Source organism: Lotus japonicus, chromosome 1 (assembly GCF_012489685.1).
Source record: "Lotus japonicus ecotype B-129 chromosome 1, LjGifu_v1.2".
Taxonomy (NCBI): domain Eukaryota; kingdom Viridiplantae; phylum Streptophyta; class Magnoliopsida; order Fabales; family Fabaceae; genus Lotus; species Lotus japonicus.
In genome coordinates, this window is record NC_080041.1 from 74179095 (window position 1) to 74194799 (window position 15705).

General features: G+C 34.5%; 1 protein-coding gene and 1 long non-coding RNA gene across 2 annotated transcripts; both read right to left on the minus strand.

Moving 5' to 3' along the window:
- Positions 1–1055: 1055 nt before the first annotated feature.
- Positions 1056–3110, minus strand: LOC130749347 (uncharacterized). The gene is made up of 2 exons (XR_009022896.1): positions 1407–3110; positions 1056–1306 (listed from the first exon to the last, which is right to left on the minus strand). It is a non-coding gene; the product is annotated as an uncharacterized LOC130749347 (long non-coding RNA).
- Positions 3111–7500: 4390 nt separating this feature from the next.
- Positions 7501–15392, minus strand: LOC130749315 (uncharacterized). The gene is made up of 8 exons (XM_057602655.1): positions 14309–15392; positions 13183–13259; positions 12883–13051; positions 11407–11495; positions 11148–11312; positions 10985–11062; positions 8862–8965; positions 7501–7796 (listed from the first exon to the last, which is right to left on the minus strand). Exons 1-8 carry the CDS (start codon positions 14895–14897, stop codon positions 7691–7693), a joined length of 1377 nt encoding a protein of 458 aa, XP_057458638.1. The 5' UTR covers positions 14898–15392; the 3' UTR covers positions 7501–7690.
- Positions 15393–15705: the final 313 nt, after the last annotated feature.

Sequence of the window (15705 nt, forward strand, 5' to 3'; positions counted from 1 at the left end):
AGAAAAACAATCAAAGTGAAAAGAAGAGGAACAAGCAAACAAATTATATTCCTCCGGCTAAATCGTCACATCGGAGGGCCTTGGAATTCTCCCAAATAGATTCACAAGTCTCATGAGAGCGAAAAATATGTATCAAGGAAGGAGAAATAGTGGACTTAATAAGGCTTCAAAGTTGAGTATAGATCTTCTTCCATCGAGCACGGTCAATGGCAGCCATGGGTCGCAAGAAATTAAGTGATAGATGAAACCACAAACGTGTAAAATCGAGATATAAAAGGTTAGATCTGCAACACCACAAAGCAGAAAACGATGAAGTAAGGCTTGATCTAGAAAGGCGAGAGGAGGGCAAGCACGAAAACCAAGTGGCGGTCGAAATAGAGTTGAGTGCATCGTGACGTGCAGAGGACGCCTTAACGTATGTGATTAATGCACATAGAGGAGATGGAGGCGTGCAAACACTATCGTGGGGTTGGTTGGGGTGGGTAGAAGTGGTGGTCGTTGGAAAAAGAAACACGATTGTGGAAACTTGTGTCAAGGATCTAACCTGCTCTAATATCATATTAAGAGAAATTTAAATGACCCTTTTTAATTTGTGGTGAGTATATGTTCCGTCTGCATTTACACGCACGTTGAACTTAACTTAAGGTGGCAAAATTTATAGTTTTTACTATCCATGTTAAACTCAAAGTGATAAATTCTAATTTATTTGTAGATACTTTAAAATACGTAAAATCACGTCTGAATTTGTCTCAACATAAAACCAAAGATATGCATACAAGTTACAATCATATGTAGATGTTTAGATTAATACCATCAAGTAGTAATTTTGTACAAGTATAAACAAGAGAACTGTTAAAGTATTATGGGTATGTTTGTTTTTCAGTTTGAACTTCTGAAAGTACTTTCGGGTGGTGCTATGTAATTTTGTGCCATTATGTTTGACGAGTTCTAAATCACATTTACCCAACCAACTTTCAAGTCCAAACCAAATTTCATCTCAACTCACTAATTTGTCACTTCTACATCCATGCAACCCACTTTCAACCATTTTGAAATAAAAGTATCTAAACATAAATCAGATTACAACCAACCTACTTTGACTCAAACTCTATTTTACAAATTCACATTCACCCAAACCATGTTAGTAAAACTGAAATCTAAACACACACTATATAGTATGACCTAACATTTGCTTTTCCATGCCCCAAAAGAGGAAAGAAAAGCATGGAGAGAGAGAGAGAAGATATGCTTGTACAGGAACCGGAAAGGAAAGTACAAGTAGCACAGTGTTATGATAATCTGCTTCCTGAAAAAGATGTTATGCAATAGTAATCACACAAAGTTATAAGTAGCCCATAATAAGGTCCATAATTAATGTAACTAAAGTTCAACCAAAGGCAAATTACCGTGTTCATCAGAGATAATATGAGATCACTGCTTGTGTTAAACTGTTAATTATAGATCATCATAGCATGTTTGGTTCCGCGTCACTCATAGGAGAAGCTATAAAATGTAGCTTCTAAAACTACCGTGTTTTGAATTACCTGCAAACTGCCAATTAAAACATTCTATCAGTGAATGTCTGAATTTTTTTTTTACAATCAATTTTGAATCAGAATCAATTCTGAAGAAAATCTGCTGTGAATAGTTTCTGTATTTCAAAATTGATTCTGGTGAAAGAAAAGTTGATAATCAGAACATGCTATGGATCTAGCTACTTGGACACACATGATGATTTTCCTGTCAAGTGAAAAAAAAAGTACAAGCAAGTGGGTCATCCAGCTATAAAATTCATATGCTGGTTGGTGCTCAGATATTTTTGGCTTTCATGATGGGGCAGTGTTGAGTTGAAGATTTAATACTTACAATACAAAGAGCTGGTAGACATCAGCTACAGTAGTGATTTGTGCCAGTAGACATAATAAAGCTGATTGAGTCAGATACCAACAAATGAATAATGGAGGCAATAGAAAGAAGGAGCTCCCCTTCAGTCCAAGCATAGATAAAGATAATGCAAACAACTTCATTTAACCCTACTGAAGCATGAGTGAATATGAGTCTGCATATACTTGAGCAACATTTTTTATCCTCAATATCCATGCGTGGGCTGAAGGAAGCTCCTTCATTCTCTTTCTCTCCCAATGTACATTTTTCCTCCCAAACAAATGATACTTATATCTCGGTATTAGTACCAGCATTGCAAACAGGCGTTAACATGCACTTCAAGACATAAAGTCGGAAAGTATGATGATCAATCAATCTGATTAAAACTATCTATGAATTTTGTATTAGTAATTGAGTGTCAAGTCAGTATGATTAGGCTACTATAGTGAGATTTTAAGGTAATTATATAGGTCAAAAGTTTAAATGCCATGTATATAACTAAAGAATGATAATTGGGTCAATATATTGAGAATTCATTAATATACCTCATATATAGCAGAAAATTAAGAAATAAACCATATATTTGATGGATCACCATCTATCTATATTAGAACTAAAATCTTATAAAATTATGTAATGAAAGAATATCAGATGGCAAAATAAGGCTTGTTTCAAATAAAGGAAAGCTAAGAACCCCAAAAATAAAAGGAGAAGATCTGAATTATTCCACCATAGCTAGCAGCAAAAACCAGATTCTTGATAATTAAACAAGCTAGTGCGGGAATTAGGTTCTATATTCATGACTTCATGCAAGTTAATTTACAAACTCAAAGTTTCAAACAAAGTTCTGAAAATTATTACCAATATGTTTGGTTAATTAATATACCATATATAACTATCCAATACAAAAAATTGCTGGCATGGAACAATGAGTGCAGGAAGCCCTAATTTTCAGATCAGCAGTATCCATGAAGAAGATGAAGAATAAAGATAAAAACCAAACAGGCAAATTATTGAAACCAAAAATATTTTGAAAGATGATATATGTATAAAATAAAATGTGGCCTGGTTATGATGCTAAGCTTGGATGAAGTTGGAGCAACTAGGAATGAGATGAGAATATATATCAAATGCAGATGCTGCCAGAAACCCTAAAGCTGTTATGTTTTTTAATGGAAATCTGCGCTGAGCAGATGAAAGAAGAGTTATAAAGAAGTGAAAACTGTAAAGACGAACAGGTCATAATGAATATAAATGATTAATTTGATTTATTCTACTTTTTTTCTTTCTTTTCAGAATAGCAAAATTCATAAAAGACATGATGGGTCACTGTCCCCATGAGAGTCAGAGAGATGGGAAAGTGTGGAATTTAGTGGCAGAAGTGGTAATGGAGGATGGATGACTGGTGTGGTGGGTTAGGGGATAATTAAATTTCACTCAGAGTAATGTAACAGTAACATATATTCTCTCTTTTATTATAAAAAGAAAAAAAGAAAAATTTTGTTGTCCTTAATTTTAGTTCATGTTTGTCTGCATAAATTTGTAAATTTCACTCCGAATAATGTTACAAATGTGTTTTCAGACATTATGTAATAGTTGAGTTTAATGTGAATAGATTGTCATCTTTGCATGGGCTAACAGATCTTCATACATAGTTTTACACTGGCACTTTTTTTAATACAAAAAATTAAGAAACTTGTGTTCCACATAATTTTGATGCCTCTCCTAATTTATTTACGTTTGTCAGCATAGATTTCACAATTTTATTTTTTGACGGAAAGAGTAAACTTCAATAAAAAAAAAGTGTAAGGGATTTCTTTATTGAAGGTTTTTTTTTAAAGTATGTTTACTGAAGGTTGCAGGCACTATATAGTATTTTTCTTGAACCATTTTTTAGATTTTATACTTCTTAACCAAAACAATAATTAGCCTCCCCTCACGAAAATGACAATTATTTATGTATATATATGTGCCGACAGCTTTTAATTTTGTTTATACTATAGAATGTCAAACTTCTTTACCAGAATAAGAAATTAATACAGATATAATTGTTTAAATGGTAAATGCTTAATTTCAAGTAAGATTTAAATACAGAAAAACACTCTTGTTGGGAAAGCTTAACGTTTAACCATGATGTAAAAGTTATCGGTTTGAGCATATATAATTGTTTTCATGAATTATACATTTATTAGACCAAAAGAAGAATTGAATGAAGTGTATGTTTGTTTATACATTTGATTGGATGTGAATGTGTTTTATTTCAACCCAACAATTTTAATCAGTTGGAAAAATGATAATGAAAAGCTAAATATATCAAATGAATGTGATTTTAGCTGGAAACTAAACACACTTTTTAGAAATTAAGGAAGGGGAGAGACTAAAGTGGGATATGTTTATATTGCTCACTTCATGAATATGTTGAGGTTAAAATATAACATGAAACTTTCAATGACGAATTCGTGTGTGTTTAGATTTTAATTGAGTACAATGTTGATCTTTCAGAGCTTGAGCAGGACAAATATATGAATAAGCGTGTGGTGTTGGGGTGAAGAGAAGACACTGAATGCGGTGGTGTAGTGAATGTCCATAATAGAGATGTATCTGCACATGACACTATGATGCCGAAGTCATCTCAAGATCACAGAGAAAATCTTAAAGTCTAGAAGAGTAATAAGTGAGTAAATGAGTTGTTTGAAAAGCTTACATGCAATGCAATAAAACATCGTCTTATCAATTGTGAATATCATTTACTTTCTCTCAGTATGTGAGTAGCATTGAGGATTCAACCTTGTAAAAGTTGACTTGACTCTAATTCTAATACCTTAACTTGATATGTAGCTTGCTAAACGAATGAAAATGTTGTGCTTAGTCGTCCTGACTGACTAGCTTGATGAACACCGGCTGTTTAATCACTTGGGCATATCAGGATATGGTAGGCAAAGTGGTCATTTGGGTTGATTAAAAAATAATCATCTCTACAACTATGATTTGATATTTATTTCCAAGTCATAATTAACAACGAGTCATGATGTCGTGTCGTTAAGCATAGTCACTCTTCAATTTAACATCTCATTTGGGTTTTTTTGTTTGGTACATTAGAAATATGAATTGTATCCTTTAGGGATTGGTATCTGAACCTCCCTCACCCAACTCATATGTCATCTAGCTATTACCCGTTGAGATATCATTGGGTTTAAAACTCTTTTATATTTCTTTTTTAACTTTTAATAGGGTGTTTTCCCAACTGTTCCCGTAAAGACAAACGTTTGAACCTAGTATTTTTCACACTGAGTGTGTGTTTGGAAAACTCATTCAGGATCCACGTTTGGCCCCGATCCACGTTTACAGAAGTAAGAAATAGTTGCTTTTGGATTTCTGGATCCACGTTTGGCCTCTCCAGATTTGAAACCAAACACACACTGAGTCTTTATTAGTTTCAATTCTCTGTGTGAGAGTGAGCCCTTGGTTGATCATTCAACTTCCATTTCACTTCTTAGAATATTTTCTCCTAGGGTATACTTCTCCTTTAACTTCATTCTTCCCCTTTTTTAACTACAATGGTTAAAAATTAAAATCCATTTTTTCACAGAGGGGCTTACACAAATTTCATCAGAAGAAGTTGATTCATTACTGTCCATCCTTTCACAGCCCATATATTCATTTCATGGCATTATTTAGCTGTGCCTTGTTGCCTAGTCTTATTCCTCATCATCAAAATTCCATAACCTGTCAGTACATTATCAACCCACGTGCATTGTGCTGGATCCAGGACAGGCTTGCAGCCCATTTTCTAAGCAAATTCAATTTCTCACTTTCCCATTGGGATCTAATGTTTAGTTAAAGAAAGTATGCTTGTGGACTACAAGTATATATATTTCTTCATCATTCCCATTTCCCTGTAACTAGCACAACAGTATAAGTGTAGCATAACCAAAGGGTTTGTGTTGTGCTCAAAAGAAATCAGTAGAGAGAGAGAGAGAGGTACTTTTGAAGAAGAAAGAGGAAAAAGTTAAAGGGGTCCAAATAATTATTGAAGAGTTTGATTTATGAACGGTATGTATGAGAAAGAATTTGTTGGGAGATGACTTCCTACTTAATGTGATATTTGAAGTTCGAGAGGATTAATCTCAGGACTATCGATTGCGGAGATATCTTGGTAATATCAAATTTCATGTAACATTTTGGGCAATTATACGGTGGGTGGACCGTGTTATAATTGGCGCACATATAAGTTATGTTTTTATATTAACATTTATGACGTGTTTGATTAAATAACTTAACTAAGCGCTTATGAGATAAGCACTTATTTATAAGCTAATTTGAGAAACTTAGTGAAATAAGTTAAAAATATGTTATACGTGACCATAAGTTTTAATTCACAAGTTAATCTAAGCTTAAGACAACGTATAAGTGAGCCATAAATTATTTATATAAGTTCTTTTAAACACTTGCATAAATGATTACACTAACATAAACTCAAATAAGATTTTTCTGAAAATACCTTAGTACATGCCAAATTATTTACTGCTAAATATCCCCTCGCCCTTTATTTTTTTTATATATGTTGTTTTTACTGTGTTTTCCAATTACGGATTTTTTAATTGGACAACAGCACAAACAGTGTAACTAATTTTTATCTTCATCATAACCTTAACAATAGTTAATTTATAAAAAAAAATGTCTATCTTTTTGTCACTCATTATACTTTATAGCTAGTTTTGAAAAAGAACAAAAGAACTTCTATAAAAAAAGAAAAGAATTGATGATCAAAGTCATTACACAGGCAAGAATGTTGGCACTATTGATGGGCGGGGGAGTCAAAAGTTTGAGTGATGCAGAAAGGAAAGAAACAGTGAATAATGCAATCTTCCACAATGTCACAGTGGGGAGCAGCAGCCAGACCAGACCATCAATGGACCATCAAGGTGCGTTTATTTTAACCTTAGGTGGATTCGATTTAGATTTAATTCCAAGATAATGATGACTTCTGAATAACCATGTTTGCACAATTGTCTATTTCACAATCATTCACTTTCTCTTTCATCTTATTTTCACTCACTTTCTCTTATCAATTTCTTCTTTCCTATCACATTGCACATCATAAAATCTCTTTTTTTTTCTCTCCTCTTTCTAACAAACTCATTGTTAATAAGAGGTTACTAAATTAAGAAGGCCATAACTTGCTTCTAAAGCATGCCTGCACTTACCTGATGGAAGCGAATCCCTACCATATGTCATAGGTGAAGAGTACCTACATATGGCCCAGGGGAAGAGGTAAATGAAGTTAAAATGTAAACTTATGAATACCTGTCCATAATGGCAACATGAACATGATGAATATCAGGTTGCAATGGATCAAGATCTCTGATGAGAAAATTCTCTCATGTGTGCTTATCTCTTTCTTCAAATGTATGCATTAAATAGGTTTAGGTTATACCCTTTATATGTTTATGAAGAGAGAAATAGACACAAAATAAGAACCTGGGGGAGCATGAGAGAATTTTCACGTTAAAGAATCATAATATCACGTGATTACGGTGCATACGTCAATTTAGCTATCTTTTCCAAACATGCACTTAGTCAATCCACACGAAGCTCTTCATACACCTGGTCTCATTAAGCTATAAATAACTTTTCATTTAAGCTACAAAAGAACTTTGCCATAGATGCAATGTTACTTTAGTCTTTCCTTCCATCTTAAATTCATAGCATCCATTGATGGAAAATATTACCAAATCACAGTTCTAAATATGAAATTATTCAGGAAGATTTTGGCTCAAAAACATGATACAAGCCAAACAAGGTGTTAAAACAACTGAAAAAACAGACTTGTTGATCCGTCTCCAAAGGTCCGCAGATCAGCGGGTTTTACCGATGCCCTGCATAATGGGCAAGTCCGTTCTCTCTCAAACCTGAAGAAAGAAAGAAAGTATCTTTGTTAGTCAACAGAGATAAGTGATAAATATGATTATGAACTCTATTTGAATACAATTGTAAAGATTCTTGTACAATATAAAGGCATCTTTAGTATACTTACTTGATGATTATAAACGTGGTGAGAACAAAAATTTGTTATAGAAAATCAAAGTTGAGATTTGAGGAAATCAGTGCTTCTGGCCATTAGGTGCAAAGCAGTAGCAGATAGTTCTTTTCAGAAATTTTCCACTTCCATTAACAGAACAATTTCTTCCCAACTATTTTAATGCAGAAGAGGGCAAATGACAACTTATCACTCATCTTCCCCCACCCCCCCCCCCCCCCTCTCCCCACCCCACCCTCTCCTAAATACCCTATTCTAATGGTCCCCGCAATTATCAGCTAAACATACCCATGAAAGATGATAAGGAGAAGCATAAAGAAAGAAATTGAAAACTATCTAGAGTTTTAGGCCAGGATCAAAGCCTAATATTTAGTCTGAGGATGCATAACAAAGGTTTCAACTTTAATTTAGTAAGCTTGATTGCACTTTTGGTCCCTGGTTTATATATAGAAAAAAAAAACAGAGCCATGTCATTAATGAAGGCCAGCTAAGTAACTTTCGTCTAAATTTGGACGGCAACTTGACGGATGGACCCAATTTTCACAAATTATAACTTAGGGACCAAAATCACTCATTTTAAACATGAGAGTCAAATCACAAAACCGTGATAGATGAGGGACCAAATATGCAATTAAGCCTATTCAGTATTATTAAGTAGCACAAATTATTCATATGGACCATTTCCATTTTATGAATTTAGGGGTAAAAGAGATCTAAAAATCAACAAATTATAAAGAACTTCCAATAAAAGCATCTCGAAGACAAATTCTGAGAATTAATAGCAGCAGCTTATGGGAGATGCACTCTAGAGTCTAGACTGATAGTTTGTCAAACTGAAAATTATTATCAACTACTTTTAAATCCTATAGTTTATTTCTCTCTAATATGTAGTGAGCATTCAATTTGAAAGGTACAAGGCAGAAAACTATGAACTGACCATTCGGATACACACTCTTCGCAGAACATGTGTTTACAGCACAACAAGATAGGAGAATGCATCTTCTCCTGGCATATAGCGCAAAGGTTACCAGCAGCATTTACCTGCATTTATATACTCAACTTTAAAAGGCTACCGAAAAGAGTAATAGATAAAACCATTATTGGTAAATATGAAGTTTTTCTCCTTCAATGCAGAAAATCCCCTTATAAGTTAATAACTGAAAAATACAAATGAATGAAAACAGCACTAAATAACAGAAAGGTCAATAACAAACATAATGCAGTATAAAACCACATAGGTGTACTGCGTAATTGTATAAAGAAAAGATAAGAAAACCACTGTCCAACAAACCAATGCAAAAGCAGGAATTTATCCTTGAAAATTTTAATTTTTCTCTTTATTCAAAAACAAAATAAAACTGCAAACAAAGGATGCCACAAAGAATTTACCCCTCACTCCTAAATCCTCTATGCTAACCTGGCAAAGTTTGGTCCAAATTTTAGACAGACTTAAGATTCTCAAAGATACCAAAAACAAAAAGCCTAATCTAAAGATACATTGATATATTAAAGGTTGAAGGGTGAACATATATGAACAAATGTAGAAGTAGTTCATCAAACCAACAGGTAAAAACTATGAACAGTAGAAGCACAAGTGGAAAATTATAAAGAAGTAAGAGCATCTGCAAAAAAAGTTTAAAAAATCTTAACCCTTGTTGAAGAAGCGTTTAACACTCTGAATTCTTTCTGAATAAAATATGAGGGCAGAAGAATATATTATCATAGATTTGATTTCCAAGGATCCCTCCCTAGGAACCCGTGAGGATATAGACCAAAGAGCATTTATTGGAGGTTTTCTACTCAAAATTGCACTAGATAAGCTCCAATGAGTGTTCTTTGGTCTGCATCAAAACGGGCTCTAAGTCATCCATAAAAGCAATGTTATGGTCTAGTACACAACTACCACATCTAAGGAACAACTACAGAAAAAGATGTTGAATGCAAACATATTCAACATCTTTTTACTATTTAATAGGGATTTCCATCTGACATTTGTGGTTATATGTCCCTATTGCATTTACTCTATCCTATTGCCATAGAATGAGTCTTATTCAGATGTGAGGAACCTACGTTTTGTTGGAAAAGGTACATTATCACCGGCTAACCATTCAATGAAGCATACATGTAACCAAAGACATCTTTTTAAGCATAAAAAATAGGCACATTGTTTTTAGTACAAAGTTAGTTTGGGTATGTTTTACATATTATTTTATCAAGCTGCATAAATCAATTCATCTGGAACAATACCAACAGCTATTCTAATATGATGGTAAACTAGCTGTAGACCAAACCATTGCGTTGTAGGAATTCAAGGAGAGAAATTAGGAAAACAATATAAATTCATTTTATTATTGTTATTCAAATTAAGGCATGAAGATTTAGATAGCATAATGTTTTGGACAATTGCGGTATAGTAAAAAATATAGATTTAACATGTTTACTCAGGTCATTGTCTCCATGACTGCTTATCAAAAAAAATAAAATTGTCTCCATGACCGAGCTTATAGTTAGTTCAACTTCATATTTTCAAAAGAGTGGAGGGCTCTGTAACCCACAACATAACTATTCGGTTAAAAATTAACAAGTCACACTTGTTTAATAATGCATTCAAATCTTACGTAATACTATCAGTTCCAATATACATGGTTAATGTGCATTTATTCATCAAAAGGCATAATTCCTACTGATAGTTAGTAATTATATCGCAAGTAATATGATAGAAAGCAAGTACATTAATTTATATATCTTAATTTTCAGATTGATGCAATGTATTGTGGGAGAAAATATAGAAGTTTACTCTGCTGAAATATATAATTCATTTATTTCATTCTCAAAAAAGGGGGTTTATAACTAAATGAGGGGGGCACAGTTCCTTTTTAATGCATCTAAAATTTGCATATACAAATTTAAACATATTCTACATATTTTGTATGCATTTAAACAACATAACAGCATATAACAGTATCAGAACATCAAACATAAGAGAGAAGTATTATTTAATTATAAGCAACTATCAAGATTCAGACATAACATAATTAGAACATTTTAAAGAATTATTACCTGTTCCATTGTTGCATAAGCCCCATAATGAACTTCATGTTTTGATAATGCTTTTAAAGCACTAAAGAAACACCGGACCTAATATGCACAAATAAGGTTAAAGAAAATATTACATACAGCACTAGGAATTAGGATTGCCAATTTTTCCAGAATGAAAACATACCTTCTCAACTACAGATGTTAGTTTGAAAGTTAGATACAATCCTGTGGTCAGTGATGAAAAGAGACTTCCATATTCCTTGTTCAAGAAAAATCGGTACCAAACTGGCGTTGGCAACAAAGCCCGATACAACAGCAGTGTGTACTCAACCAGAGTTAACATTTGAGCCTAGAAATAAGTTAAATACTTTTAGATGGTTGTAGGAGGAAATTATACTTGAAAAATACACGCTTGTCAGAGAAGTGGGGAAGTTACTAATAACCTGCCGACGGAAATTATGGCCTCTGCTATCTTTGTAGTAGATAAGCAACAAACACTTGAAAGCCATTGTTGCTTGCCTCACCAATGTATCTGAAAGTCAATCAATATTATGACCATGAATACCAACCAAAATATTTTTTGCTACCAACAGAATTTGAATGGATAATGCCAGCGAAACACCAGAATCAATGAAAAGACAAGACCCAAAGCATATTAATTTAAAGAGTATTAAATGAAAGAAGTGGCTGAAACAGTATTAAATGAAAGAAAATAAGTGAAATATTATACGAATAGCTGAATTCAGTAAATGCTGATTTTTCTTTATAGAACATAGAGAAGGCTTGAAATGGGCACATACTGGATGACCACAAAACATTGTCAACATCTAAAACACATTTAACATTTTAATCAAATCATTTAGATTCCACCAAGGTTTGCTGCATGACATACAGGAGTCGGCATAAACACTGAATACATCCACATTACTGATAGTAGCAAAACAATTGATACTAATTCCAACATTCATGTGACAATACCAATTCAAATGAGATAGGGGTAAGGCTCAGCTCATGCTTGACACCAGATAAAAGACATTTAAGTGGTCAGAATAAGCAGTTCTAAAGCTATTACAAATTTGTGCAACTGCCAATCTAAGACTTGCTTATATATAAGCACTTATTTCAACAGTATCCAAATGGGTTGAAGTGAGTGGACATAGAAAATGAGTTCAAATCTGTCTCCCTATGGCAATTCTGGATCCATTACAGATTTCCAGCAGTAATATTCCTTTTTTTCCCCTAAAATACACTGATATGTGGGCAACAAGTGATCAACCAATAAAGACTCATGAGAGAAAAAGGAGGCTTTGTCTTTACATCTAAAACACTTCTGTCAATAAAATTTTAGGGTGACGGAGGCTCTCCGCATCACCATCCTGGTTATGGAACATCACAAACCTGGTGAAGATTCACAATGCAATTATAGATCATCTACCAACAAGGGACCTCAGCATTCAAAGCTAAGGAAGGTTGACCAGGTTAGCGCACCCCCATTGGCAAAGAACTGTTAATTTTATCCGAAAAACAATCTTATTCAAATTATATCCAGGCCTGTTGCTCAAATACAGAGAACCCATTTTATTGTACTCCTTCCACATACAAGCTATATTTTTAAAAATGATACATTTCAAACTAGAAATAGTTATGAAGGAAGAAAAGGAAAGATTCAATTCCATCATTAATCAAGCAAATAATCCCACTATTCTGTTGAAACTAAAAAAGTACCTTGTAGGTAAATCAAGCATTCAACATTTGACACAAACTGCATCTTATTTCCTAAGCAGCCAATATTCGATTTAAATGACAAACTATTAACATGCATTTTATGTCACTATGATAAAGCAAAAAAATTGCTTGGCTTAAACAATTTCTAACAATGTAATTACTGCATTTAGTGCATACACAAAATAAATCCATACCATTAACCAAAACAATGAATATTGTGTGCCAAAATGGTGGTGTTGCTTTTGGCGGAACCATTGCCAGTGGGGACAGAAGATCATCATTACAATGCCACCAATAAATGCACATCACATAAAACATGAAGGCAAAAGCGATGCTGAGAAGTACAGAGACTTTCCGATCTCCCTGCAAAATAGAACCTGAATTGAGCATCTCTAATTTTATTTTCATTTTATGAGGGGGATGGGAGTTAACAAGTTGATAATTCCTTTTGGAGTGGAAATTCTAAAGGACTGAAAAAAATCTGGGTATAGCACCTTTAGAGCTGTCTGTTTCTTAACAATTTCATTTGATTTGAACATCACAGCTGATACACAGATGGTGACAAAGAAACCTGCAAGTTTTCATAATGAATATCACAAAGTTATGTGGAAAGAGCCAAAGGTGAGAAATTGAATCTAACTAAATGTGCAAAGCAGTTCACCACACCCCTAGACTGCAGAATCAATCAGTTTCATATAAATAACAGGGGGTAAACTAACCATATTGTTTCTTTCCCTATTCAGAAGGGATGAAAAGATTGCTCAGAAGAAAATATACACTCATAGGGAAGATAGACAGCAAGCAATATACTCCTCTTTATTCAGTAAATCTTAGTTACTATCAAGTAAGTATCATTCAAGAAACACAAGGTATCACATGATCTCTTAATCAACTCTACAAATTCATCTTTACATTTCTAATCAGGAAAAATCCAATTTCCTCACAAAGGACAAGTAAGAGAAACAGTAAACAAAAGACAGACACAGCCCTAGATGATCCTCGGAAACCATTTCACATAAAATTTTCTTATGCTCAAACCCCTTCATCAGGGATAACACAGTGTTGAATGCCACACAACTCACACCAGCAATAATTCGGTCAGAATAAATAGAAAAGATTTAACAAAGTAGCAAACTCAAAATCAATTTAAATAAAATGGACAGCACATGAGTTAGTTATTGCTAATTTCACATTTTCCTTCACTCCGAAAGACAAGCAAGGCAACCTTTCTTTGTTCGGCCATTGCACATATTCCTTGAGAAAAACAAACTTTTAGACCTCCAAACACAACATGCAACAAAGTTATATGAAAGCAAAACTATCACTCATTCAATATCAAAGAGCACCATAAAAGCAAAGCAAAACCCCAACAAGGCTCAATACCAAACTAAAAATAAAAGCTAGTAAGCTGCAGACTTCACTTGGTTCATCCAGGCCAACAAGTCAAGCAAACGCAATTTTTCTAATATTTGGCAACAAAACATGATTCAGCCATATCATCAAAGACTAAACTATCATATATCAGAAACAACCCAATCTAACCCAATCCAATAAGCAGAACCATTTGAAGCCAAAACTAAAATGAGAATCAGTGAAAAAAAAATCCCAAAACAGCATTACCTTGCCAGTGCTGGCGGACGAAAACAATCAACAACAAGAGGGCGAAAGGGAGTATCTGTTCACTCCATTTTGCAATCTGCTGTACATCCAATCTCCCGTACGGAGAAGAGGAATCCCGAGGGATACCGCTAATAGCATTAGGCAGAGCCACCAGAGGAACATTGTCAGCAGCAAATGCACGCCGGTCCTCTGCAGACATGGCCACACGCACACGCTCACCACTCATGATCTCTTCCTCACACCCTAGTTCCCCTACCTGATTCTCTGATGATGAAGTTCCCAATTGATCTCCTCTCCCAACAATGCTTATAGCCACTTCCACAGCACCACCACCACCACCACCAGAACCAGAATCAGATTGAATCCGAGACCGAGGGCGCGGATTAGGAATCACAACAACCGGCTCAGCAGAATCACTACTACTGTTCCAGTAATCAATCACAAAAGAAACCGGAGAACGAAAAGGCAAACTCACCCCAAACCAATTTACAGTGCTATTATTATTATTATCACTACTGCTACTATTTACAACTCCACTTCCATTAGACGACAACGAAGGTGATGATAATGATGATGATGATGATTCCATCGTGTTGCACACGAAAGCTTAAAAAGAAACCCTAATCTGTTTTGGCTCCATCTACCATGTTTTCCGGTTTGTGTTTGCAGTTTTGGAAATATGGGTTTTGATCCCAAGGCATCACAGAAAAGGAAAAACCATTCCTTTGTCTTGGAGAACAAGATTTTGGATTTTGACCATGGAATTAATTGCCGCAAAAGGGGAAAATTGAGTCGGTGATGGAATGAAGTTGAATGAATGAACAAAAGGAAGATGCATGTTGTTTGTTAATTACCTTGTGAGAATAGAAATAGGGTTTTGGGATTAATTGAGATGAGGTTCAAGCTAGTGATGGTGGTAGAAGAAGAACGAGGTGAGTGCAACAAGTCATGAATGAAGCTGAAACCTTGGCTCTGTGTGTGTCTGATCGCGTGACAGAAGAAGAAAGAAGGAAACGAGGTTAATCAATGTAATGTTTTTTGTTGACAAAGAAACGCGCTTCAAGTCTTAAACTGAATAGTAACCGATATTGAGTGCTTTAATCTAGTTTTTATTTTAGTTTTATACGAAGCTTTTGGAAAAAGAAGAAGAAACAACAAATAGCAAACAGAAAAAAAAGAAAAAGCCCCTCAAAGACAGGCTCTAACAAAGCTAGTTCCTATATCACATCGGTTAGAAGGAGAGGGTTCCATCCAGGAGGAGGGTCCTGGACTAGAAAAATGTTTGACAGTTGACGAGCGAGCTTCAGCTTTGGTCAAGAAGTCGGCACAAACATTACCCTCGCAGTCGTAGGGAATGACCAAAACGCACCTCCCAAGCTTGAACAAGTGTGTCTTTA

What these genes read in the sequence shown, in the direction of transcription:
- LOC130749315 (XM_057602655.1), bottom strand. Translation starts at nt 14,897, where the DNA reads ATGGAATCATCATCATCATCATTATCATCACCTTCGTTGTCGTCTAAT. An exon ending in TAACATCTGTAGTTGAGAAG is followed by an intron (nt 11,063 to 11,147) that starts GTATGTTTTCAT and finishes TGTGCATATTAG; the next exon opens with GTCCGGTGTTTCTTTAGTGC. An exon ending in CTTATGCAACAATGGAACAG is followed by an intron (nt 8,966 to 10,984) that starts GTAATAATTCTT and finishes ATATAAATGCAG; the next exon opens with GTAAATGCTGCTGGTAACCT.